Source organism: Phocoena sinus, chromosome 15, assembly GCF_008692025.1.
Source record: "Phocoena sinus isolate mPhoSin1 chromosome 15, mPhoSin1.pri, whole genome shotgun sequence".
In the NCBI taxonomy this organism is placed as follows: Eukaryota; Metazoa; Chordata; class Mammalia; order Artiodactyla; family Phocoenidae; genus Phocoena; species Phocoena sinus.
Window position 1 is genome coordinate 71579214 of NC_045777.1, and position 26796 is coordinate 71606009.

General features: G+C 44.7%; 1 protein-coding gene across 1 annotated transcript; it reads right to left on the reverse strand.

Annotated features, from left to right (window-relative positions):
• Positions 1–1126: 1126 nt before the first annotated feature.
• Positions 1127–24503, reverse strand: LOC116740094 (eukaryotic translation initiation factor 3 subunit C). Its single transcript, XM_032605314.1, has 21 exons — positions 24426–24503; positions 24150–24289; positions 22474–22539; positions 22178–22367; positions 21661–21786; positions 21419–21473; positions 21180–21289; positions 20656–20783; positions 12221–12380; positions 11980–12083; positions 11377–11518; positions 11062–11187; positions 10836–10929; positions 9818–10008; positions 9361–9585; positions 3533–3896; positions 1993–2152; positions 1836–1901; positions 1659–1746; positions 1398–1560; positions 1127–1300 (listed from the first exon to the last, which is right to left on the reverse strand). Exons 2-21 carry the CDS (start codon positions 24248–24250, stop codon positions 1218–1220), a joined length of 2742 nt encoding a protein of 913 aa, XP_032461205.1. The 5' UTR covers positions 24251–24289; positions 24426–24503; the 3' UTR covers positions 1127–1217.
• Between the last annotated feature and the right edge of the window lie 2293 nt (positions 24504–26796).

Below are 26796 nucleotides of genomic sequence, written 5' to 3' on the forward strand. Positions count from 1 at the left end.
TAACCCCAACCCAATCCCGGCTTTATTTATTTATTTTTAAAATTTATTTACTTATTTATTTAGACTGTGTTGGGTTTCACTGCTTCGCGCAGGCTTTCTCTAGTTGCAGTGCACGGGCTTCTCATTGCGGTGGCTTCTCGTTGCGGAGCATGGCTCTAGAGCACAGGCTCAGTAGTTGTGGCGCACGGGCCTAGCCGCTCCGCAGCATATGGTATCCTCCTGGACCAGGGCTCGAACCTGTGTCCCCTGCATTGGCAGGCGGATTCCCAACCACCGTGCCACCAGGGAAGCCCCACCCTGGCTTTAGATGCTTTTTACTCTGGTAGGCTCTCTGCTTCCAACTCTATACTCCACAGTACTTCTCCATTACCCTTCTTAAAAATGGATCCATTCTATTTTGTTTCCACAAGTCCAAAGCACTTAGCCTTCATGAGATGGCCCCCGGATTAAGCCTCTAGTTGATCTTCTGCACATACTCCACAAACACTTTATACCAATCACACTATTCTTTTGCTCCTCTCATCCTGTTTAAGTGCTATTTTTCCTTTGCCTACATCAATGCTTTTCAAACGTGGTGAAGGGCCATTAAAAAAATTTCCAGCCTATTGTGGGTAAATACTTTTGAAAACACTATACACACAAATTAGAAAATCGATCACATGCTTAGATATCACAGCAATGGCAAAGCTTCTCAGTGCTTACTCTTAATTATGATGCCTGTTTTGTCATGGACAGGCTAACTGTGCATCCACACTGGTCTGAGGACTACACTTCACACGAGTCTAGACTAACTCTCCCTTTTCCCTGCCTGGTGAACCACCACCCATCCACTCACAATGTCCATCACCACTGCCTCCATAATGCTTTCCCTGACATTTATACCCCATAATCACATCCTATTCAATATACCCACCACGTTTTAAAAAAATGCCTGTTATAACTTATCACATGTTATTACAATTTTCCGGTCAAATGTCAAAGAGCAGCAAGCTCTTTGAAGTCAGGGATATGTGCAAGTCATCCCTGCATCCTGAGCCTTGTGCCTGTCACGGGATAGAAGCTTAGAAATATAATTAGGAAATAAATGTGTCCAACACACCTCTGGCGACACACAGACAGGCAGAACTGCAGCAACTCTAAACAGACCTTTAATGACTGGGGTGTGGCTGGACCTAAACGCTGAATGGTTTAGGGCACTGGGGACTGAAGTCAAGCAATCAGTAGGCCGTCTGAGACTGCTGCTGGCGGTAGCCACCCCGGCGCATGTAGCCCTCATTTTTGCGGTAGCCATCCTTCTGGTCTGCAGGAGAGAGATGGGGAGGGGAGGGGTGAATGCCAAGGGAGAGGCAGTAAGGGGGCCAGGACCCTGGGAGCGCAGAGGGGATGGAAGCACTCACCTCGGAAGTAGCCACCATAGGTACCCTGCTTGTGGTCAAACACCCGCTCGTTGTTTTCCACCAGGCTGCCCAGCTTCTCAGCCAGCTGCAGTGCCAGGTTCTGCTGGGCGGTGGGCTCAGTGCGGTGCATCACCACTGTCTGTGTCGGCTGGTCCAGGGAGGCCTGACACAAGTGAGGCGGAGGAAGGGACAGATCAGTCTCCTGTACTCCAATCTCTTCATGACTCCACCTGCCCATGTGCCCATGCTGATGGCCCTTACCATCAACTCCTCGTTAATGATCATCTTGCTGATGATGGAGTGCACAGTGGGCAGGTCCAGTTCAAACATGTCAGACAGTGTCTCCATGCTGGGGACAAAGGCGGCCAAGAGCAGGGAGCAATTAGGACCCTCGACCACAAAGCTGGGGCTCCTGTGCCTCCTCAGGGCCCATCCTACCTGATGGAGTCATAGACACTGCTGTAGGTGAAGAGGTAGGTCCGCAGTGACTCTTCCTGGATCTTCCTGTGGGGAGAAGGGAGAAAAGGAGGAGATCTTCAGTGAAGGAGACCAAGTCTTTTCTTCCCCACCCACTAGGGTCTTGTTCTCTGCTCACCTAACCAGCATGCTTCGGACTTTGTCAGCCTCCGGGAAAAGGTCCCACACTTTGCCATTCATCTTCTCGTTGATGATAAAACTGTGGCAGGTCTTCCAGTCACCCATCTTCATGGCCTTGGAGGCAGCGACCACGTGTTCCCTCATTGACTCGGGGGGACCTGAAAGGTTGGGAATGAGGGAGGGCCTAGGGAAACTTGGGATGAGGACTCCTTCCCCCACAAGCACTATTTAAGGAGGAACCCAGGCTAGGAGAGCAAATAACTGGACCGAGACTCTCCCAGCTCTCCATTAAGTAGCCATGTGACTGTATAAGTCACTTAATATCAGAATAACTGTATTTACATTTAGACTTAGTCTATGATGTGCCTCAGGGGATTGGTGAGTTCCTTGAAAATGCTGACAAATTGCTGTGTGTACCCTTATGCACATTTTCTTAGGAAAGGGTCCACAGCTTTTATCAGATTCTTACAAGGTTCACTGACCTAAAAAAAATGTCTAACATCCACTGCAGGCAGTAGTAGAGAGGCGGGGAATGTGAACCAAGAAGCCCTAAGAGATGCTGGACATACAGATTTTCACTGGCAATTTTCCAATTAAAACAAAACAAAGTAAAGCATCACTACATAGCCCAAACATAATTTGCCTGAAGTGCGCCTGCACTTAATATGACCATACACACAACCAGTAGAGGACAAATCTGTAGAGGGACGTGGCTGTGGACAGTAAGCTTGGCTCAGTTGCCAAGTCCTTCCATGCACCAGCCTTACAGGAAGGACGCAATTCAAATTCCTTTCCCAGTGAAATCACAACTCACTCAACCTCTGGATTGAATGATCAGATCTCTAAAAGTGCTCAAAGAAGCCAATGTTAGATTCTTGAATGCCAAGGGTCCAGTTAGTTAGCTAAAAAATAATACGGATGAAAGGGAAAAAGAGAAAAAGGTCAGAGAGACACATACCAGCTGTGTTAACCCTGGGTAAAGTCACTTAACTTTTGTGCCTCAGTTTCTTAATCAGGAAAAAGGGGGTCATAATAGTATCTTCATAGGGTTATGACTAATGAAAAATAAATGAATTATTATTATTTATAAAACACTTCGTGCCAGGCAGAAAAAAGTACTATGTAAGTTTATACTAAATTAAAAATATTGTTGGAATCAGGTCATGGAGACTTTTAACTTAGTGACTGAGGCGGCTGGACTTTATTCTACAGGCAATGAAGAACTTCTGAAGGTGCTGGGGGTGTATAACATCATACACTTCGTAGAAAGATACTACTGACAAATACAGACTGAAGGGGAAAATGACAGAAAGCAGGGAGCTTAATTTGTAAGCTAAGACAACGTGTCCTATGGTAAGAGACCATGGAGACTACTTAGTAAAAATGATGCTTTTAGGCCATACATGGAGATGCCATTAAGTCAAATGGAATCATCTTGTGGGAAACTTTACTCCCTTTATCTTCTCTTAATCCTTTGATTACAAGTAGTCAAGGAAGAAACGAGCAAAGCCTGCTGCACTGCAGAGCCCCACACTCACCCAGCAAGGGCTGTCGCTCGCCCACCCGCAGCTGGTGATGGAACTGCTTGCTGATCATGCGTCGGCGGGCGTCACTCTCATGGGCGGCCATGTAGGGGATCTCCAGGAGCATGGCCGACACCAGGTAAACACACTCCAGCAGCTCCAGATTTATGTGCAGGTGGAAGGGCACCTGCCGGCGCCGCTCCACCTTCTCCTGCTCCTGGTTGCGCTCTTGCAGGCTGCGCAGCAGCAGGCCCTGGCCCAGAAGCTCCTTGGCCCGGCCGCTTGACTGGATGTCCAGCAGGGCATTGTGAGCATCCTTGGTCAGGCCTTGGCGGAAGGCACAGATGCCCAGCTGCACCATGGTGCGGTTGTACAGGATCTAAGAACGAAGGGCAATGAACTCAGAGGTGACAGCCACAAGGCAAGTCTTTCACAGGGTTAGGACAGAGAACAAAATAGACCAGTTCCTCCCCTTCCATGGAGCTTACACTCTAGGGACAGGGGTGTGGAGGACAAAATAAGCATAATATGCAGGTGGTGACCCAAGCTAAGGAGAAAAATAAAGCAGACGAGGGAGTTAAGAAGGGAGTCTGAGTGGTGGCAGAAGTGGTGGGAACTCGCAATTTTATGTAGGATAACTAGGGAAGGCCTCATCTTGAAGAGGATGCTTAAAACATAAAGACCTGGGCTTCCCTGGTGGCGCACTGGTTAAGAATCCGCCTGCCAATGCAGGGGACACGGGTTCGAGCCCTGGTCCGGGGAGATCCCACATGCCGTGGGGCAACTAAGCCTGTGCACCACAACTACTGAGCCTGTACTCTAGACCCCGCGGGCCACAACTACTGAAGCCCATGGGCTTAGAGCCTGGGCTCTGCAACAAGAGAAGCCACTGCAGTGAGAAGCCCGTGCACCACAACGAAAACCCAATGCAGCCAAAAATAAATAAATTAAATTTTTTAAAAAATTAATAAATAAAGACCTAACAGAAAAAGAAAGAGCAAGTCATGCAGATCTCTGGAAGAAGAACAATATTCTAGGAAAAATGAAAAGTAAGTGCAAAGGCCCTTATGCCAGATGTATTCAAGGACAAGGAATGCACTATGGCTAGAGCTGGTAAAAGATGTGATCAGAAACTGGAGGCTGGGCAAGCACAGGGCGTTGTAAACCATGTTAAAGATTTTAAGATGGGCCTTCCCTGGTGGCGCAGTGGTTGAGAGTCCACCTGCCAATGCAGGGGACACGGGTTCGTGCCCCGGTCCGGGAAGAGCCCACATGCTACGGAGCGGCAAGGCCCGTGAGCCATGGCCGCTGAGCCTGCGCGTCGGAGCCTGTGCTCCGCAACAGGAGAGGCCAAAACAGTGAGAGGCCCGCGTACCGCAAAAAAAAAAAAAAAAAAAGATTTTAAGATGGGAAACCACAGGAAGCTTTTGAGCAAATAAGTGACATAATTTGACTTCATTAACAGGGTTATTCTGGCTGCTGCATTAAGAACAGCCTGAAGGGGCTTCCCTGGTGGCGCAGTGGTTAAGAATCCATCTGCCAATGCAGAGGACATGGGTTCGATCCCTGGTCCGGGAAGATCCCACATGCTGTGGAGCAACTAAGCTTGTGTGCCACAACTATTGAGACCACATGCCACAGCTACTGAAGCCTGCGTGCCTAGAGCCCGTGCTCTGTAACAAGAGAACCACCGCAAGAAGCCAGCACACTGCAACAAGAGAAAGCCCACGCACAGCAACAAAGACCCAATGCAGCCAAAAATAAATAAGTTTATTTAAAATTAAAAAAAAAAAAAAAAAAAAAAAAGAATCTGCCTGCCAAAGCAGGGGACATGGGTTCGATCCCTGGTCCGGGAAGATCCCACATGCCACGGAGCAACTAAGCACACGCGCCACAACTACTGAAGCCCATGCGCCCTAGAGCCCGTGCTCCGTAACAAAGAGAAGCCACTGCAATGAGAAGCCCGCGCACTGCAATGAAGAGCAGCCCCCACTCGCCGCAACTAGAGAAAGCCCACACGCAGCAATGAAGACCCAATGTGGCCAAAAATAAATTAATTAAAAAAGTAAAAGGAATAAACATTAAAAAAAAAAAGAAAAAGAAAGAACAGCCTGAAGGGATATAAGAGCAGAAGCAGAGAGAGAGACCGGGAACATGATGGTGGCTTAGACCAGAGGGTGGCAGTGGAAGTGATAATAAGTGGTCAGATAGGGATTTTCAACACAAATGGGTGGGGAATCAAATGTGAGAGAAAAACAAGAATCAAAGATGAATTCAAGGCTTGTGGGCCTAGGCAACTGAAAAGATGGACTTGTCAATAATTAAGACAGGGAAGATTGTAGGTAGTACGGATTTTCGTGGGGGGGAAAGACCAAGTCTTTACTGACAACAAAAATATAGAGGTCAATACCGGTCATGAACTTAGATACAAAGAGCCTTAAAAAAATACCAGTGAGCAAAATCCAGCAATACATAAAAGAGATAATATACCATGACCAAGTAGGATATATCACAGGAATGAAAGTCTGATATAAAAATCTAAAATCACAGTTATTCACCATATAAACAGAATAATGGAGAAATAACTGTGCATTATTTCAATAGATGCAGAAAAAGATTTTGACAAAATTCAACACCTATTAAGGACAAAAATTCCCAGCCAACTAGGATCAGAAGAGAACTCCATCAATCTGAGAAAGTCTATCTACAAAAATACTATCTATAAAAATAGGTAACATTCTTCTTAATGGTGAAATGTTCACTGCTTCCCTGCTGATACTGGGAAGGAGGCAAGATGTCTGCTCTCACTTCTATTCAGCACTAAGTATTAGAGATTTGAGTCATTACAATATGGCAAAAAAGAAACAAAAAAGAAAGAAAAGTTTCAGAGACCCAATACAGCTGTCCCTCAGTATCCATGGGGGATTGGTTCCTGGACCCTCCATGGATACCAAAATCTGCAGATGCTCAAGTCTCTTACATGAAATGGAATAGTATTTGAATATAACTTACGGTACATCCTCCCATGTAATTTATATCATCTGTAGATTACATGTAACATCTATACAATGTAAGTGCTATGTAAATAGTTACCAAACAAGGCAAATTTTGGTTTTTTGGGGGAACTTTCTGCAATCCCTCCCCCTCCCCCCAAATATCTTCAATCTGCACTTGGTTGAATCTGCAAATACCCAGGACAGAAGGCAGACTAAAACTGAATTTAGCAAAATGGCAGGATCCAAGGCCAATGTAAGAAAATTAACTCTTATTTTTAGATACTGGTAGTTAACAATTTAAAAATGAAATTAACAGGAGTTCCCTGGTGGTCTAGTGGTTAGGATTCAGTGCTTTCTCTGCTGTGGCCCAGGTTCAACCCTTGGTTGAGGAATTGAGATTCTGCCAGCCATGTGGACAAAATAAAAAATTAAATTTAAAAATTGCATTTACGATAGCATCAAAAATAGTATAATTCTCAGGAATAATTTTTTAAAAGATGTATATTACCTCTGCAGAAAGAAACTGAAGAAATTAAACAAAGAATAACACGTAAGATCAACAGGTTCAAAGTTGTTAAGGTGTCAGTTCTCCCAAAATTGATTTACAGATTCAATATAATCCCAGCAGGCATTTTTGCACAAATTGACAAGCTGATTTTGAAATTTATGTGGAAATGCAAATGTCACAGAACATTCCAACTATTCTTAAAAAACAACAAAGGTGGAGGAGTCATACTACCTGACTTCAAGACTTACTCTAGGGACTTCCCTTGTGGCGCAGTGGTTAAGAATCCGCCTGCCAATGCAAGAGACATGGGTTCGAGCCCTGGTCCGGGAAGATCCCACATGCCATGGAGCAACTAAGCCCATACGCTACAACTACTGAGCCTGCGCTCTAGAGCCTGCAAGCCACAACTACTGAGCCCGAGTACCACAAGTACTGAAGCCTGTGTGCCTAGAGCCCACGCTCCACAACAAGAGAAGCCACTGCAATGAGAAACCCACGCACTGCAACGAAGAGCAGCCCCTGCTCGCCGCAACTAGAGAAAACCTGGGCGAAGCAACGAAGACCCAACGCAGCCATAAATAAATTAATTAAAGACTTAACCCTAAAGGCACAGCTATCGAGACAGTGTGGAACTGGCGTAAGGAAGGACAAAAAGATGAATGAATGGAATAGAATAGAGAGCCCAGAAATATATTTACAGGGTCATGTGGTTGGTTTTTCATGTGGTTTTCCACAAAGGCACCAAAGCAATATAATGGGGAAAGAACGTCTCTGACCCTGACTTCACACCATATGCAGAAAACATAGACCTAAATGTGAAAGCTAAAACCACAAGAACTTCCAAAAACTAAAAATACAAAAAGAATATCTTTATGAATTGCAAGTAGGAAAAAGTTTCTTTAGATAGGACCCAGAAAATAACCAAAAGAGATAAAACTGATATATTAGAATATACATCAAAACACATGGTTAAGAAAATGAATAGGCAAACCACACACTGGAAAAAAATTGTAAAGCATTTATCTGACAAAGGACTGGTATCCAGGATATATAAAGATTTCCTACAACTCAATAATAAAAAATGAATAATCCAATCTTTAAAAAAAGGGGAGGGGCAAAAGCTGACCAGACATCTCACAAAAGAAGGTATATAAAGGGCCAATAAACATTTAAAAAGTAGTCAATTTCAATAGTTATCAGGGAAATACAAACTAACACCACATTGAGATACCATTAGACAACAACCATGATGGCCAAAATTAAGAAGACCAACAACACTAAATATTGACAAAGTAGAAGTGAAAAATGGTACAACCATTTCTGAGTTTCTTTCTTTTTTTTTAAAATAAATTTATTTACTTTTGGCTGCCTTGGGTCTTCACTGATGCGCACGAGCTTTCTCTAGTTGCAGCGAGCTGGGGCTACTCTTCGTTGAGCAGAGTACTCAGTACTGAGTGGGGGTTCAGTAGCTGTGGCTTGCAGGCTCTAGAGCACAGGCTCAGTAGTTGTGGGCTAGTTGCTCTGCGGCATGTGGGATCTTCCCGGACCAGGGCTCGAACCCGTGTCCCCTGCATTGGCAGGCAGATTCTTAACCACTGAACAACCAGCGAAGTCCCATTTTTGAGCTTCTTATAAAACTGGACATACACCTACACTATGATGCAGCAATTCCACTCTTAAGTATTTACCCGAGAGAAACCATACATCCACACAAACTTATACATAAATCACAAGAGCTTCATTTATAATACCCCAAACTGGTTGATCAGGTATCAAGAGAAAAATCAAGAACCTGTGATAAATTCATACAATGGAATAAAAAATAGGTGTGCTATTCAAAAAGCACCACCAGACAGGCTCACCACATGTTTTACACATAAATACCTCACAATTGTTCTAAACACACATTTGTAGGATCTATACCTAGACACAACTGTAATACTCCTACATGAAAATGTCCTCACAATGCTGCCACACACAAAATTTTATGTTTCACACATCACACTGTATTTGGGTCCTTGTCCTTCTCAGTTTAACTGCTTAAATGCTTTTTCATCTTTTTAAGTAAGATGATCTCCTAATGTTTGTCCCACACCAGACACACAGTAGTTATAATAAATGTTAGTTGAACCCAAATCCTATCCCGGAGAACTCTATGTTAACATGTAGGAGAATCAAAGAATGCTAGCACTCGGGAAGGACCAAGTGTCTCCCTGTATCTGCATTAGCCAGACAGGTGGCTAATCTGCCTGAGCCACTTTGCCTGAACAGAGTGGATGGGGGGCCTGGCCTGGTCTTCCCTTTGCCACCAGGGCCATAGCGCCTCCTTCCCATCCTACCTGTACTGGTGGGTCCGCGTGCTGAATGTTGTCTTGTAGGTGGCTCATGAGCATGAGGTCACGGGCCTGGTACCAGCGGGAGTGCAGAGCATGATGGTAGATATGGCAGAGGATGGCGCATGTGCGGATTCGGTCTGTGCGGTCCTTGGCATAGATGTACTTGCACAGTCTCTCCATGAGCACAGCTGAGTCCTCGCCCTCATTTTCAGCCTGGTCTTGCTCTGACTGGAGGGGTAGGGGGAGATATTGTTGGAGGAGGAAATACGTCAAGGACAATGGTTGTAAATGGCTCAGCCTTCAGCAACCAAAGACGAGACGCCATCCAGCCTCTTCCTAGTCCCTCTGCTCCACCAGAGACAGTCCCCAGGGAATAGAAGATCTGCCATGAAGTCCTGAAAGACACGCAGAACCAATGGACACACCCCTCTCCCCTCTGACATGGTGGCCAAGCACTTACCTTTGAGGAGCCCTCAGGGGGGGTAAGCTGCCGCTGATGGGCCTTGTAATCAAACTTGTAGTAGGTGTGGAGGATGCGCCTCAAGTAGATGCGACAGATCTCGTCAGTGGTGCCCTTCTCCTCCAGGTAGCGCTGCACACGCTCAATGATGGTGCACACCTGTGCCTCGTCCTTCAGGTGCTCCACGTACTCTGGCAGGGAGAGCACCCACCCTCAGCTTAGCCAGGCACCCAGGCTTTCCCAATCGTATGTCCCTCATCAATCCAATTACCTCTGCATGTGTGTTCTGTACCCATCAGGAAAGTCTAACCCACTGTGCCCTAAAAATACCATCCTCTCCTGGGACATGTCAAGCTCACTCTCCATTGCTGTCAGGCAATCTCTTCTGCTAATTCCTCCCGATTAACTCCTCCTCCTCCTTCTCATTCGGCTCTCACCTCAAATGTGCCCTACCTACAGATGCTTCTTCAACCATTATCTAAAGCAGCCACCACTCCAGACATCCTGTCACATGTCCCGATCTGAATTTCTAATTCACACTTTACGTTATCTACAACTGACTCGTTCATTTCTTTGTAGAACTGCCTTGCTTCAGCACTGAAATGTAATCTCCATGAGCATGAAGGCCCCAAGCCTTCATCAATATACCTTTGACTTGGTGGACACATGTGGACACTCACATGTTACTGTGTAAATGTCCTGCATTTCCCCATTCTAATGCTTAAGGCGTACAAGCTAAACAAGCCAAGTGGACAGAGATCATCATACCCCAACAGTTCTCAAAGCAGCAGACAGCACCATCACTTAGGAACATGTTAGAAATGCAAAGTGTGAGATCTCACCGAGACCTATTGAATCAGGAGCTACGGGAGTGGGGTCCAATATCTTAAAGAGGCCCTGTGGTATGAATGCTGGGGTGAGGAAGGGCTGGCTTTCCCAACATTCTCACTTAGTATAATCCTTCATTTTAATCCCTGCACTCTTCCTCTCACTGATGCCCATGCTTGCTCAGGCTCACCTTGGGAGTGAGGATCAGTGTTTTGCATTATCTTGGTAAATTCTTCATCCATTCGTTCCACCAGAGTTAGGATACAGCCACGGACACGCAGCGGCTGAAGAGAAGGCAAAGGAGGAAATAAATTAGCCCAGATTCCAGTCCTAGACTTCAACCCTTCTGTCTCCAACAAGCCTTCCCAAAGCAGACAACACACACTTCCAAATAGCCTGCCAAATCCCCTCTTTACCTGGTCAGCGTTTTGCAGGTTCTCACTCTCTTCCAGAATGTTCTCTCCAACAAAGATGTTGGGGTTTGCAAACAGGATATCCATCAGCTCATTGATGCAGTCCAGACACTTCTGCCACATCTCAGGCTGCCAAGAGATCAGACAGCAGTCAGAGGTGTGAAGGTGGAACAAGGAGATGCCTCCCAAGAGCCCTACACCAGGAATCCATGGGCCTTCAACCACCAAGACTGCTCCAACAGTCCTTGAGTCTTGAGTCACTAGCCACCTTCCCATGACCCACCAGCTCCGCCGTGGGATGCTCGCTATTGCTCTCACCTTCATGTATGTGGCCAGGTTGGGGTTGTAGTCATAAAGAGAGGCGATGATATTGAACTTGATCTTGACGATGACACCCTCTCCCAGGTTGTTTTCAGAAGCAATCTGAACCAGCAGCTGTAGCAGCTCAATCTGGGCTGCACTGGAGGGGTATAGAATTGGGTGAGGCACAGGAAACAAATAAAAAAGTCTTATCCTGTCATACAGCACACCCTCTTCAGACAAGAAAGGCAGCCTCATTCTCAATACCCACCCCTAGCCTCACCACCTGTATACTTGCTTCTCTCTCATAAATTCCAAACAGAAATAGCAATAATGCTAACAATCTAACATCCTCTTTAGTCACTGAATAACTAAAGAAGAGTATTATTCCCATTTTACAGATGGGAAAACAGCTCCCAAAGGTTAAGTGATTGATCTAAGGTCAAACAGAATGTAAACAGCAGAAAATAGACTGGTGTAGTCCAAGTACATCATTCCTTCTACTGTAGCCACACACAGATCTTCCCAAAAGAGCACCTTCCCCACCAACCTCCACCCCGTGTCTAAAGAGAAAATGAGCTTTCACCCTGTAATGACACAGCCCAGGCCCACGAATCTTACCGATCAGTTCCCTTCTTGCCTCGTGCCTGTAGGATCTCATTCAGTTTCTTGATGACAACAGCGTGGGTGATCTCAGTTCCCTTGGCAAACATTTTTGGCTTCTCCTAGGATATCACACAAGTTATGTGCAGGCTGACAGAAACCTATTCTTGCCTTAATTGTTCTCCCGAATCCGACCAGGAGGGTACCTGTATGCTCTCCCAAACTGTTTCCCAATTCCTTTTTGTTCTAAAATCCTCACCTTAACCAGGGGCACTCCACCCCGGACCCTTTCCCACTCCCCGCCTTCATTGTCTTCCTCCTCCTCATCCAGGCGCTTGGATTTCCTATCGTGCTTCTTCTTGGCTTTGTCCTCCCGTTTCTTCTCAGCTGCCTTCTTGTCCTCCTCTGTGGTGGGGGCCCTGCCAAGAGACACAGGAGAAGATGAAGGATCAGCCCCCTCTCCACCTTGAGGCTTCTTCGCCCAACAAAATTCCTCTTTTTCTATTCCTGGGTCCTAGTTACACTCTTCAAAAATGACCTATGGATAACTGTAACCATAACCAAAGCAAGGACCACTAAGCATTTGAATCTGCCAGACCACTTACCAAGGTCTGTTACCATATTACACTAAGCAACTCATATGAAGGAAAGAGTATGGCCTAGTTTAATAAGACGGGGGTGCTAACCAGGCCGCTACAGACACGGAAATCAGCCTGTCATGTTGCTCCACAACTAAGCTCTAAGGTTTTCCAAAGAATCCATAAGCAACACAGTTGTCCTTTGGTACTAGCTGCTCTGTCCAGACTAATTTTTTTTTTTTAATAAATAAATCTATTTAGTTAGTTAGTTAGTTAGTTAGGGCTGCGTTGGGTCTTTGTTGTTGTGCATGGGTCCTCTCTAGCTGCGGCTAGTGGGGGCTACTCTTTGTTGCAGTGCGCCATCTTCTCACTGCGGTGGCTTCTCTTGTTGAGGAGCACGGGCTCCAGGCGTTGTGGCTCCAGGCTCTAGAGCGCAGGCTCAGTAGTTGTGGTGCACACGCTTAGTTGCTCCACGGCATGTGGGATCTTCCTGGACCAGGGCTTGAACCCGTGTCCCTGCATTGGCAGGGAGGTTCTTGACCACTGTACCACCAGGGAAGTCCCCAGACTAATCTTTTTATCACCAACTGATTTATCAGTTTAAAATCAGTGCTTAGAAAAAAAAAAAGAGCAAAAAAATTTTTGCGGTTCCCAGACTGGCTGCTTTTCCCTGCCTTTCTTTCCCCTCTTATGACAATTATTAATATAAATTCTGAATTTAAAAAAAACTGTTCAATACAACAAAATGTCCCCAACAAAAAAGAAAAAGATCACTGGCTACCTCAAAGTGGACTTAAGCTATTTGATGTCTGAAACCATTTCCAGACTTTAATATTTATATAACGAAATATAAACCAAATGACAGGGAAAAATTATTTCAAACTTTATAAAGATAGGAAAGTCTCTCCAGAAAGACTTGAACAAACATTCAAGTTATCTATAATTAAAACATCATTTAAACGTTTATAAATAAACTTCATTTTAACTGCTTAAAAGGTTTGAATATGCCTTTAGTAATAGTTTATAAATTTGCCAGTTGGATTAAAACTTGCCCTTGCCAAAAGATTTATGCCATAATTTTTTTGGGGGCGGGGCCATGCCACGTGTCTTGTGGGATACTTGTGGGATCTCAGTTCTCCAACCAGGGATGGAACCCGGGCGATGGCAGTGACAGCGCCGAATCGCAACCACTAGACCACCAGGGAACTAACTCCCTATGCCATAACTCAATAGAAGCTTAATGGTTTTTCCTCCTGTACTAATGCAATACTCTGTAATGATAAAAACTCATTTCATAGGTAAAATCCTTTGCAAATACGTGAACTATGTTCATTAAGCTGAAACTGCTTGGTCTGCATCATCCAGCCCCAAAGCTCTGAGATCACAGGACTTCATGCTATTTAAAAATCAATGCTGTCTAAACTTCAAAAGAACTTAATTATCCTTGGCCTAAAGTTTTACTCGAAGCCCTCAGGATATTGTGATTCACACCTCAAAAACACAAACTCTCACCCTATGAAATTCTAACCGAAAGACCTAAAACTTGACTTGATCTCTCCCCTATGACAGATTATACCTTGGTATATTCACATCTTGTTAGAATCGATCAGAAAACTGACATTTATGCTCTCAGCTAGAGGGACATCACCAAATACACCTCCACCTAAATACACAGCTAAGAAGCTGAAGACATTAAGAGACACCAATAGAAGTTAGTCCTAAAACTACACTGAAAAGGACCATTCCACACCCTCTTAACCACAACTATGATCTAGACGTCCTAGACATACACTCTTCCTTAGGATCCTAACAACTTGGAGATCCAGTCCCACCAGAGATCTATCCTGAGGTTCACTTTTAAAAAGGCCTCCAGAAGCAGGTAGCTCTTAGAAGCAGACAGCATCTCGGAGAGATTCCACAGGGCAACCATATCAGATGTAGACAACGTCCTCCAAAACCCTTCAGATTAGGATTCATAATTGAGACAACAAACGTTTTCTGTGTATTCCTCCTCTTTTAACTCCTTCTGTATCAGTTCATCATTATCCAAGTTTCACAGTAAAAATCTTGGTTGCTCACTATCGGAAGAGGTCATTGACAGGATGTGACCATGGGTTGACCCAAGAACTGGACCCAGGGTATTGGAGGCTCCTTACTCCCCTCCTCTGTCCTTGGAATGTACGTTCTGCTCACGGTTCCCACCTTAGGAGCCTTGAGACGCTTAGGATGCAGCCTTGAGAGCAATGTGTTGAGACCATCTGATCTGAATATGTGACTGAGCTCTATTAGAGCCTCTACATAAACTCTTAAGATTCTGGAAGACAGGTGCAGAGATCTACTCATCTTGAGGCCGCCAAAGATAAACCCTGTATTTAAGTTCCCTTGCTTATTACACCTGCCACCTACCAATCTGGAGTGGTCTGCCTCTTTCTTCGGTCTTTCCTTGTCCTCTGTGCATGGGGATAGTTTCAGATTTTACCAGGGAGCTCCCACGGTTGCAAACCAATATCCACATTTGATTAAGACTCCAACATGGTAACTTATGAGAAGGGGTCCAAGATACTAGATTTCATCAGTTTGTACTTAAGAATTCCTACCCCAACTACATATTCAGAAACACGAATATGTGATCTGTAATTTACCTCTAGTATGGTCCAAAATAACAAATAATTTAAACATTTTAGCCCCAAGCTAACAAATTCCTTAGCTAAGAATTAACCTTAAATAGGGAATTCCCTGACAGTCCAGTGGTTAAGACTCTAAGCTTTCACTGCCAAGGGCACGGGTTTAATCCCTGATCAGGGAACAAAGATTCCATAAGCCACGTGGCTCAGCTAAAAATTAAAAAAAGAATTAACCCTAAATAAAACTGATCTCAAATACTGGTCAGTCAAGGCTAATAAATAAAGATGTGCAATAAATAACATCTTATTGAACCTGGATGAATACTTTGGAAAAAACAAATCAATTAAGAAAAAAGCCACTTGATTAAAAGTTCACTAAAGTGATTCTTAAAGACATTCCCCTACATAGGCTTAGCCTGATTAGAAAATTAAATAAAGGTCCTAAATGTTTCTTTACTGTATCTGTGACTATCCTCATATTTTCTGCCCAAACCCACTATCTAATATCCAGGTGCTTAAATGTTGCTAGACAACCTTATTATCCCACATCAAAGAAATTGAAGCTCTTGAGATTAAATGTGTTCCGTTACGTGCTTGTTTTGACCAAAAGATGAAAGCTGAGAAATTCTGACAAGAGGAAGGGTATAGACTGGTTTAATATGGAGATGCTGAAAAAGGATGCTGGCAGACATTATAGGGACAGCCTGTCATGTTTCTAGATAATCCATTAACAACTGAAACTAACCTTGGCTAGCTTAGATAGCTAATGAGTTTACACACACACAAATGTGCAAACAAAATTCAACGTTCCCACCACTGTCTCTGGTTTTTCCCTCTCTCTTTATTCCTCTTTCTCTTATCAAATTCTTTTTTGTCTTGGTTGGAAATCGATCTTAAAAGTTGGTCTACCTTGTTATACAAGTAAAATAGTGTCTCTGAATTATTCTTTGACACTACAAAGCCACAAACGCTTAATGTCAATAAGGCCTTTGAGGATCCCATGGTTAACCCAACCTCTGACACTTGACATTTTAACTAAATCTAATTTTAGATTATCAAGGGTAATCTCTATAGTAAAAATAACAAAGATAGGATTAATCTTAAAATAATTATTCTGAAAGCCAAATCTCTCCCAACCAAATTATATACTGTATGAATCCATTTATATAAAACTCTAAAAACTGCCAACTTATCTAGTGATAGAAAGCAAATCAGCAGTTGACCACAGAAAGGGCAAAGAGAAGTGGGGCAGGAGAGAAGGTTTACAAAGGGGCATAAAGCAATTTTTAGGAGTGATGGATTTTATTTACTCTGATTGTAGTGATGGTTTCATGAGTATAAACATGTAACAACTTATCAAATTGCTAACTTTAAATATGTGTGGTGGGCTTCCCTGGTGGCGCACTGGTTAAGAACCCGCCTACCAATGCAAAGGATACGGGTTTGAGCCCTTGTCTGGGAAGATCCCATGTGCCGCGGAACAACTGAGCCCGTGGGCCACAACTACTGAGCCTGCACTCTAGAGCCCGCAAGCCACAACTACTGAGCCCACGTGCCACAACTACTGCAGCCCATATGCCTAGAGCCCATGCTCTGAAACTAGAGACGCCAACATGGAAGACTGGAATTGACAATATATACAGCAATATGTGTAAAACAGATAACTAATAAGAACCTGCTATATAAAAAAAAATTAAATTAAAAAGAGAAGGCACCAGGGGCTTCCCTGGTGGCGCAGCGGTTGGGAGTCCGCCTGCCAATGCAGGGTATGAGGGTTCGTGCCCCGGTCCGGGAAGATCCCACTTGCCGCAGAGCGCGGCTGGGCCCGTGAGCCATGGCCGCTGAGCCTGAGCATTTGGAGCCTGTGCTCCACAGCGGGAGAGGCCGCAGCGGTGGGAGGCCCGCGTACCACAAAAAAAAAAAAAGAGAAGGCACCATAATGAGAGCCCATGCACTGCAACGAACAGCCCCCGCTTGCTGCTACTAGAGATAGCCCACGTGCAGCAACGAAGACCCAACGCAAAAATAAATAAATAAATTTATGTTAAAAAAAGGAAGTTAAAAATACGAAGAGAATAAATAGAAAGCACATTAATAAGAGAGCAAGAACAAGACAAAATACATTTATAATCACAATAAATGTAAATTAACCTGTATAGATTAAAAAGCAGAGATCAAGTTTTGGAGACAGTGGTGGTGGTTGCACAACCGAGTGAATGCACTCAATGACACTGAATTAGACACTTAAAAAATGATTAACAGTAAATTTGATGAGTGGCACAATTGAAAACAGAAAAAAAAACAGCAATGATCATAAGATGAAAAAGAAAAAAAAACCGAGCTGGGTTTGTAAGAGACATCCCTAAACATAAACCATGGTAAAGTACAAAATAAAAGGACAGGAGAAGATATACAGTTGACCCATGATCGACATGGGATACGACATGGGGATGGGGTGGCAATCCCCCATCAAAAATCCGCATGTGACTCTACAGTTGGTCCTCTGCATCTGAAGATTCAACCAACCATGGACCGTGTGGTACTACAGCATGCATTTACTGAAAAACGTCTGCGTATAAGTGGACCTGTGCAGTTCAAACCAATGCTGTTCCAGGGTCAACTGTATGTGTGTTCTCAAAGATGCCCTATTATCAAGCAGAGGAAGCCCCCTTCTATTCCTACTTCGTTGAGTGCTTTTTTTTTTTGCAGTATGAGGGCCTCTCACTGTTGTGGCCTCTCCCGCTGCGGAGCACAGGCTCCGGACGCGCAGGCTCAGCGGCCATGGCTCACAGGCCCAGCCACTCTACGGCATGTGGGATCTTCCTGGACCGGGGCACAAACCCGTGTCCCCTGCATCGGCAGGCAGACTCTCAACCACTGCGCCAGCAGGGAAGCCCTGCTGGACTGGTTTTTGCTGAGGATTTTTGAATCTAAATTCATAAAAGATATTGGTCTGTTGTTTTCTTTTCTCATCATGTCCTAAGTTTAACCTTAGTCCCCACTTGTTCCCTCAGATAGAAGCCTTTGTGCAATGCACATGTGCAGTGCACACTACACACACTGGTCCAAATAATGGAGACTTCAATACACAATTATTGAAAAGACAAAAACACAAAGATATAAAAAATATGAACCAATAATAAGGTTGATAGTTCTATAGGATGTCAGTAGGCTTAAAATATGAGTTTCACAGTAAAGCAAATTTAAGAAATAGCTAATGAAACAAAGTGAAACAGATCTATTTTGCTTAACTGATACATGGTTGTAAACTCTCCAAGAAGGGAATATGATACTGTGTGGCCTTTGTCCTCAGTTCCTGACACAGAGCTCCTAAATCCCTCGGAATTTCCTGAGCAATAGGAGCATCTTTCATTCTGATGAGGCCTTCACAGGCCTCTAGAAAGCTTTCAGGATGGGGGCTGGTTGCCAGAAAGACCAAAGCATGATTAGAGGGGTGGAACTGATAGCTCCACCCTCTGATCACCGGGGAGGATAAGAGGGACTGGAAATGGAGCCCATCATCAACAGCCAACGATTTAACCAATCATGGCTACGTAATGAATCCTCCATAAAAATCCTTAAATGATAATTTGGAGAGCTTCCTGGTTGATGAACCACTGAAGTGCTAGGAGGATGGTGAACTCAGAGAGTACACTGAAGCTCCATGCCCCTTCTCCCATACCCTGCCCTATGCATCTCTTCCATTTGGCGGTTCCTGAGTTGTATCCTTTATAATACGCTGGTAATAGTAAGTAAAGAGCTTTCCTGAGTTCTGTGGGTTGATCTAGCAAATTATCGAATCTGAGGAGGGGACTGTAGGAACTCTCTGAATTTAGAGCCGGTTGGTCAGAAGTACGGGAGCCACACTTGGAACTTACAACTGGCCTCTAAGGTGGTGGCAGTCTCAAGGGGTCTATGCTAACTTTGGGTAGTGTCAGAACTGACTTAATGTTGAACACCCAGTTGGTGTCCAGAGAGTTGGAGAACTAGCTGGTATGAGAAAAAAACACACATGGTGTCACAAGTGTTGTGAGTAAAAAGACATCAGATACACAATACTCCCCCTGCATTTGACCAGTGTTCCCTGGAGCACACAATGAAAAATGCTTCTCAATAAAATGGCTGTGTCTGACCCCTCTAGTGTGAGGGAACTCACTAACTCCTGAAGCTGCATAACCCCAACTTTTGAAAGCAGGAAAGCAACCCTTAGAGCATCAGTATTTCTGCCAGTTATCACTGAGCTTGATACTCAACTTCTGTAGAACACAAAGGGATAGGTGTCACCTTGACTTCAAAGGAGGAAACTAGGACCTAAGAAGGCTAAGTAACTCACCCAAGTTGACAGATACTCAAGTAGTAAGGGCTGTGACCAGAATCCAAATCAGAATCCTCCCCCATACCATGACGATACTAGTAAAGTTCAGGAAGGCTTGCTGCAGTCTATATGCTATATGCTAGGTTCTCAGGAAGAGTGAGAAGAGAAGCTACTGTCTCTGAGGGCACACCACATGCCAGTCCCGGGCTGAGCCAGGCGTATCACCTCCCTATGTTTTTGCAGGTATCCTTGAGACAGGGTCAAGTACCACTCCATTTTACAAAAGATAAAACTGAAGACTGGAAAGGTTAAGGAGCTTATCCAATATCACACAGCTAATCAGCATCAGAGAGAGATAAACACTCAGTCCACATGCAGCAAGTAATGTCATGGCTAAATATTTGGACACTGGAAACTTCAAATCTCATCTGCAGGACACATTAGCTTTATGATCTTAGCCAACTAACATACCTGACTCTGAGATCCCTCTGTTGGCCTCTACAACCTAAAAGGACTCCATTGGGGGAGGAGCAATATAGGAGTAGGGGATTAAGAGGTACAAACCACTAGGAATAAAATGAGCTACAAGGATATACTGTACAACACCAGGAACTAATCTATAAATGGAGTATAACTTTTAAAAATTATGGATCACTAGGGACTTCCCTGGTGGTCCAGTGGTTAAGAATACACCTTCCAATGCAGGGGACATGGGTTCAACCCCTGGTCGGGGAACTAAGATCCCACATGCTGTGGGGCAACTAAGCCCGTGTGCCGCAACTACTGAGCCCGCAAGCCACAACTAGAGAGAAGCCCATGCCTCAATGAATAGCCTCTGCGCTGCAACAAAAGATCCCGCATGCTGCAGAGAAGATCCCACATGCCACAACTAAGACCCGACACAGCCAAATAAATAAAATAATATAAAAAATAAGTTAAAAAAGTTATGGATCACTATACTGTACACCCCTAATTTACATAGTATTATAAAGCAACTATATTTCAATAAAAAAAACTTTTTAATGTAAAAATAAATAAAAATAAAAGGCAAATGAAATTAAAACTGAAATGGGAAAAATAAATAAATAAAAGGACTCCACAGGAGCAACAACTTTCAAGATGATTAAAAGCTTCCTACCCCTCCCACTGTAGCCCAAAGTACCATTACTTTTCTTACTTTTTAAGGAATCTCGACGCCAGCACTGTCTGTTTCCCTTCTTCCTCCTCTGAATCTGAATCAGAAGATGTGGAACCTGTGTCCCAATCTTCATCATCTTCTGAATCTTCTGAGTCCTCATCTTCATCCTGAGAGGAAAAATAGATGATCAGAAGAAACAAGATGGGAAGACTGACTCGCGTCTCTGCTCTCCCTGCTGACACATGTTTCAGAGACTCTCCGGAGCAGCAGAGTGGTTGAATCAGGATATTAAGAGCTGGACTGGACCACCAAGACCCAGAGAGAAGTGCTAACTTACTCCAGGGACACACAGCTCCCCTGGGGCAGAGCTGGGCCCAGAATCTAGTTCTCCAGATTCCAAGTCACTCAGTGCTCTAATCGAAGAGGAAATCTGTCCCCAGATCAGACTCTGCTAAACCCCACCCCTCCCAACCCTAAGGCTCTGTGAGTCTTTTCTTCTCCCCACAGACCCAAGAATGGTCCACAGCAGACAAACCACCCCTCAGTGTAACCCTGGCTCTTACCTCCATCTTTTTGAGGAACTTCCGACTCTCGCTAGAAGGAGCTTCTGATTTCTTCTTTAGGAAAGTGGAAGCACTGACTCCTTCATCATCCTCATCCTCATCTGAAGAGCCTGGTGGGAAAGGGGAGAGAAAAAGAGTTAGAATAGTGAAGAGATGAATGGCAACCAAGAAAACAAGCCAAGGAAACCCTTAATTTTAGAGCTCCTAACCATTTGCAATTAAGGCTTTTCCTCACTCACCTTCTGAATCCTCCTCATTCTTCTCGGCATCTTCATCTGCAGACTGCTCAGGGTTCTTGACGGAAGGAAACGAGAGAATAATGGAGGATGCCTGCCAACGACCCATCCCACCTCCTCCACCCCACAGAGCTTTCTCATGATTCCCTCTCCAGTCACACACTTCCCATTTGCAAATACTTTGTTGTCTCAGTCATGGGGTCACTGTCCCCAAAGTTCAGAAAGTCTCCCTCTAGCACCCTCACCTGCTTGTAATTTGTAATATGGGACTCAAAATCTCGGTTGTATTTTCGGATCTTCTGGCGCAGGGTGCTCAGGGCCTTGGCATTATTCTTGTTCATCTTCTTCTTCCCTTCCTTATCTTCCCACAGCTGAAGGAAAGAATAGGGAAGAAAGGGAGAACAGGGATCTGAGATTAAGTAGTATTCCCTAAACTTCAGGCTTCACAACTTTTGGGTCTTGCTATCTACAAACATCTATACTACTTAAAAACTATACCTCTTATTGTTTACCAATGCTTTATTTATGTATCAAAAGTACAAAACCACAAATAAGAGGTAATATAAAGATACATACAATTAAAATTCTTAACATAAAAAAGTCCCTCTCCTTATGTTTATAAGAACGTATTTCTTATGTTCTGGGAAATACTGAGTATCTGGCAAACAACTCAGAGGAGACATGATCCCTGGGTGTGGGTCAGGAGAAAGCTCCAGGTCCACAATCCCCTTCTAGATCCCCCTTCATCCACAGGAATCACACCTCATTAAGATAGTCCTCCAGGTCAGCCAGGATTCGGATATAGAACCGGGGGACACCTTCCTTGTCCACAATGCTCTTAGCCTTCCCATATGCTTTTCCTAGGAGCTCAAACTCTTCCAGGCACTTGGTGACATCCCGAATCTTCATGGCATTACGGATGGTCCGGATAAGGTTGGTCAGTTCCTCAAACCTGGTTTGAGAGCCCAATACCACATTGCACATGCCCACCATCACCAACCAGAAAACCCACCACTGCTCCAGAAACTCCCCATCACCCCGCCTCCCCATGGCCTCACCTCTTATCCTTGGCACTTCTGACAACTCTCTTGGTATCTTCTTCATCCTCACTCAGCAACAATGGCCTATTTGGAAGGAACAGAGACCATTAACCTCTGTTCCTAGCTCCAGTCTTTCCAAATGATCTCTCTTTTTCTTCTCCGATGGGGCAGGTAGCCCATTCCTACCACACTCATCTTGTTTTATTCTTCCTCTTCATGGCCTCATCATATAGAACTCAATCTTTTAAGCTTACTTCAAAGTAAAGCCTTTTATCAAATGTTGTAACACATTAAAAAAAATGACCGTCTCCAGCCTCTCAAACATAAACAAACGGAAGTGCTTATTTACTGTGTCAAAAAATTAATTATGTGGGGCTTCCCTGGTGGCGCAGTGGTTGAGAGTCCGCCTGCCGATGCAGGGGACACGGGTTCGTGCCCCGGTCTGGGAGGATCCCACATGCCGCAGAGCGGCTGGGCCCGTGAGCCATGGCCGCTGAGCCTGCGCGTCCGGAGCCTGTCCTCCGCAACGGGAGAGGCCACAACAGTGAGAGGCCCGCGTAACGCATAAAAAAAAAAAAAATTAATTATGTGAAGACACAAGTCACTAAGAATTACTAAAAGAAGTTGAGAAAAGAGGTACTTTACCTAGAATGAATGGAAAAGGTGGTACTTGAACTAGGTCCTAGAAAGCAGTATTTCCCAGAGTGTGACAGGCCGAGGGCAAGGAAAGAGTCTCAACGGCTTTGACACCTCCATTACTAGATATTTTTACTTAATAATTAAAAACCAGACCACAGACAGCATTCAGCTGGCAACAATATCTCTTTTCTTTCCATCTTATTAGCTTTTCCAATTATTTCCTATTTTATAGCAAGGGATGTTGATTTTCCACTTGTAACACAGATATGAAATCATATTCATGTGGGTATACACAGATTCTATTTTTCACTTTTAAAAATGAGTTTTAGGGCTTCCCTGGTGGTGCAGTGGTTGAGAGTCCGCCTGCCGATGCAGGGGACACGGGTTCGTGCCCCGGTCCGGGAAGATCCCACATGCTGCGGAGCGGCTGGGCCCGTGAGCCATGGCCGCTGAGCCTGCGCTCCACAACGGGATAGGCCACAACAGTGAGAGGCCCGCGTACCGCAAACAAACAAACAAAAAAAGAGTTTTATGCTGAAACAAGACTTTGAAGTGGTATGTATATATATTCTTAAGTACAGGTATGTGACAAAAATAATGAAGGTGGCATGTGTATGACAGAAGTTTGAGAAACATTCCAATGTTCCAAAGGGAGAAAAGAATTTTAATTTGCAGAGATGGGTGAAGAGTATTTAAATGGAGATAAACAACAGAAAAATACTAATAGATGTTTAAGAACCTCAGAGCCAGATCAAGGAACTCCCAGGTATCAAGCGAGTATTGGGGGTTTCTTGCTGCTGCAACACACCCAGCCAGTGGGAAACCTTTTCTCTGTGACTCTATCCTTTGCCTGGTGGGTGGATTCCCACAATTCACAGCACCCTTAGCGTTACGGTTGTCCCTCCAACACTGCTCCGGTCCCTTAAACTCTCAACATCCTTAGAACCCGCTCTCACCGCCCCCATTTCCATTCCCCTCCCATATACGCGGCCTTCCACAGCCTGCCGAACCCCTCACCCCATCGAGTCGTCCCCATGGCCCAGGCCCTCACTCACTGTTTGCCGTAGTTACCCCCGACAGGTTTGGTGACGAGCTCCTCCCCGGACAGGGACGACTCGGACTCGCTGTCCGAACCGGTGGTAAAAAACCGCGACATGGCGACGGCGCGGAGCGGCTGCGGCGGGCGCGGCCAGACCTACGGTAAAGCCCGAAAGTCACGGGCCACGAGAAGGGGCCCGGGCCGCCACCTCCTGACTCCCATCCTCACAGTCTCCGCACGTATCCCAAACCGGGTCCCCCTCCCCGAAGCAAAAGGCCAAAGAAGTACTTACCAGGTGACCGCCGGAATCACACCGCCTAGCCGAAACAGCGGAAATTCGGCGAGGAGAAGGCGGGACTTTTGCGTCACTTCCGGGAGAATCACACCGCTTAGCCGAAGCAGCGGAAACGCGGCGAGAAGGCGGGACCTTGCGTCACTTCCGGGAGACGCTGACGAACTGTACCGTGCGACTACAACTCCCAGTGGCCCTCGCGCCTCGCAGGGGGCAGGGTCGGGCCTGCGGTAAACTTGGCTGGGAGGAGGCGGTCTCGAGATTCCTGGATTCCACCGCGCTTTGCCCTCGGGTGTTATTGCTCACAGCCAGCCAACCAACCACACACCTCACCTGTGGAATCAGAATTTCAGGGCCAGGAGTTTACTTTCTTAAAGCGCCCACGCGATGCTGATGAGCTGCAAGGTTTTGGAGCCAGGCTTAGAGCAAACTTCGGATCGGACTTTGTATTCGAATACCAGCTCCATCACTTACTAGTGTGTGAACCTAGTCAGATTTCCTAACCTCTCTGTGATTCAGTCTCCCCAGGTTAGGACCATAATAGGACCTACTTCATAGGGTGTTATGAGAACTAAGTGGCTTAGTATATGTGAAGCATTTAGGACAATGCCTTGCACAACATAAGCATATAATAAATATTAGCTAGTATTCATTCACTATTCCACAAATGCTTATGTGACTGTTTTACATTTTTTAAGGTGGTTTCATTCATTCAGCACTTGCTGCATGTCTGGTACTGTTTAGCACTGGGGGTACAATGCTCCCCTGAAAGAAAACTGGGACTTAGCAGATCATGGGAAAGAAGGAGGCCGCTTTAGGTAGAGGAAACAGTCTGAACAAAATCCTAGAGACAGGAAAGTTCAGGGCAAGTTCAACAGCTGTTATATTGGGGTTAGAATGTGGCAGGGCCTTTCCACACATCCTGGCCTGTCACCCCTCTTTCTCCACTTTCCTCCCTCTTCCTCTCTGTTTCTCTTTCTCTCCTTTTCTCTCTTCCTCCCTCTCTCCCCACAGATCCACCTGATGCTGAAGTCAACCTCTTCACTTCCCAAAACAGAAAGGGAATGCACTGAAATGGCCAAGGAAGCTTGCGTAAAGGGTAAGGGAGGTTGAGTGATTTGAAGATCATTGTCACTGAAGATGAAGAAATGCAAATTCAGACTAAAGTAAAGCTACTGATTTTAGAGTGGTTTCTAGTTACTCCCAAGACCCTGATCATTTGCAAAGGAAAAATCATATCCAAACTGTTTATTTTTTACTAATCCTTTACTAAGTCATTATGAAATCTTTCGATTTAACAGGGAGGGGGCTTTTTTAGTAAAATTTTTATTGAACTGTAACATAGATTCAGGTAAGTGACAGATCATAAGTGCACAGCTTGATGAGTTTCCACGAAGTGAGCACATCAAGTATGCCCATATCAAGAAACACAACATGACCAGAACCCCACCCAAACTCCCCTCTTGTATCCCCCTCCTGTCACTACTCAGCAGGCTTCTTAAATTTTTTTATCGTGAAATATTTCAAACATAGAGACAAGAATAAACACTATTTTAATGAACACCTGTGTACCGACAATCCGCGAAGCATTGTCAAAACTTCATGTGATACCACATACCACTTTCTGCTGTGGTTCTTTTTTTTTTTTCGGTACGCGGGCCTTTCACTGTTGTGGCCTCTCCCATTGCAGAGCACAGGCTCCGGACACGCAGGCTCAGCGGCCATGGCTCACGGGCCCAGCTGCTCCACGGCATGTGGGATCTTCCCGGACCGGGGCACGAACCTGCGTCCCCTGCATCGGCAGGCGGATTCTCAACCACTGGGCCACCAGGGAAGCCCTCAATTTTTTTTTTAAAGAAAAAACTTAAATACATTTGGGACATCCTAGTTAAATGAACAAGGTTCACTGGACATCCACAAATAGCTTTAAAGCACCTACCATGTTCCAGGCCCTTTCATGTGATCATCTCTCTTTATTTGAAAATAATACTTGTACATGATTAAAAATACAAATGATACAAAAAAATATACAGGGGGAAAAAATCTCCTTTCCACCCCAGTCTCCAGTTCCTTAGCTTCTCTCCCTAGGGGCAAATATAATGATCAGTTTATAGCATAATTTTCCAGATGTCTCTCTCTGTATTTAGATATGGATACATAAAAGGATATAGATATATGGGTGTATGTATACGTGTAAGAATTGTATAAAGATCTATCTATCTCTTGGATGTCTACATGTGATATTGGATATCATTCTCTGTCTATATATCCTTATCTATATAATCCTTATACATGAACATACATACATATATCTATATCCTTTTATGTACCTATATTTATGTATACAGAAAGACAGGTCGACAGATCTATT

Excerpts from the sequence above, each read along its gene's own strand:
- LOC116740094 (XM_032605314.1), bottom strand. The coding sequence starts at position 24,250 with ATGTCGCGGTTTTTTACCACCGGTTCGGACAGCGAGTCCGAGTCGTCC. Across the intron at positions 21,787-22,177 it reads TGGAGGACTATCTTAATGAG|CTGTGGGAAGATAAGGAAGG; the intron begins GTGTGATTCCTG and ends TCTTTCCTTCAG. Across the intron at positions 1,902-1,992 it reads GTCCGAAGCATGCTGGTTAG|GAAGATCCAGGAAGAGTCAC; the intron begins GTGAGCAGAGAA and ends TTCTCCCCACAG.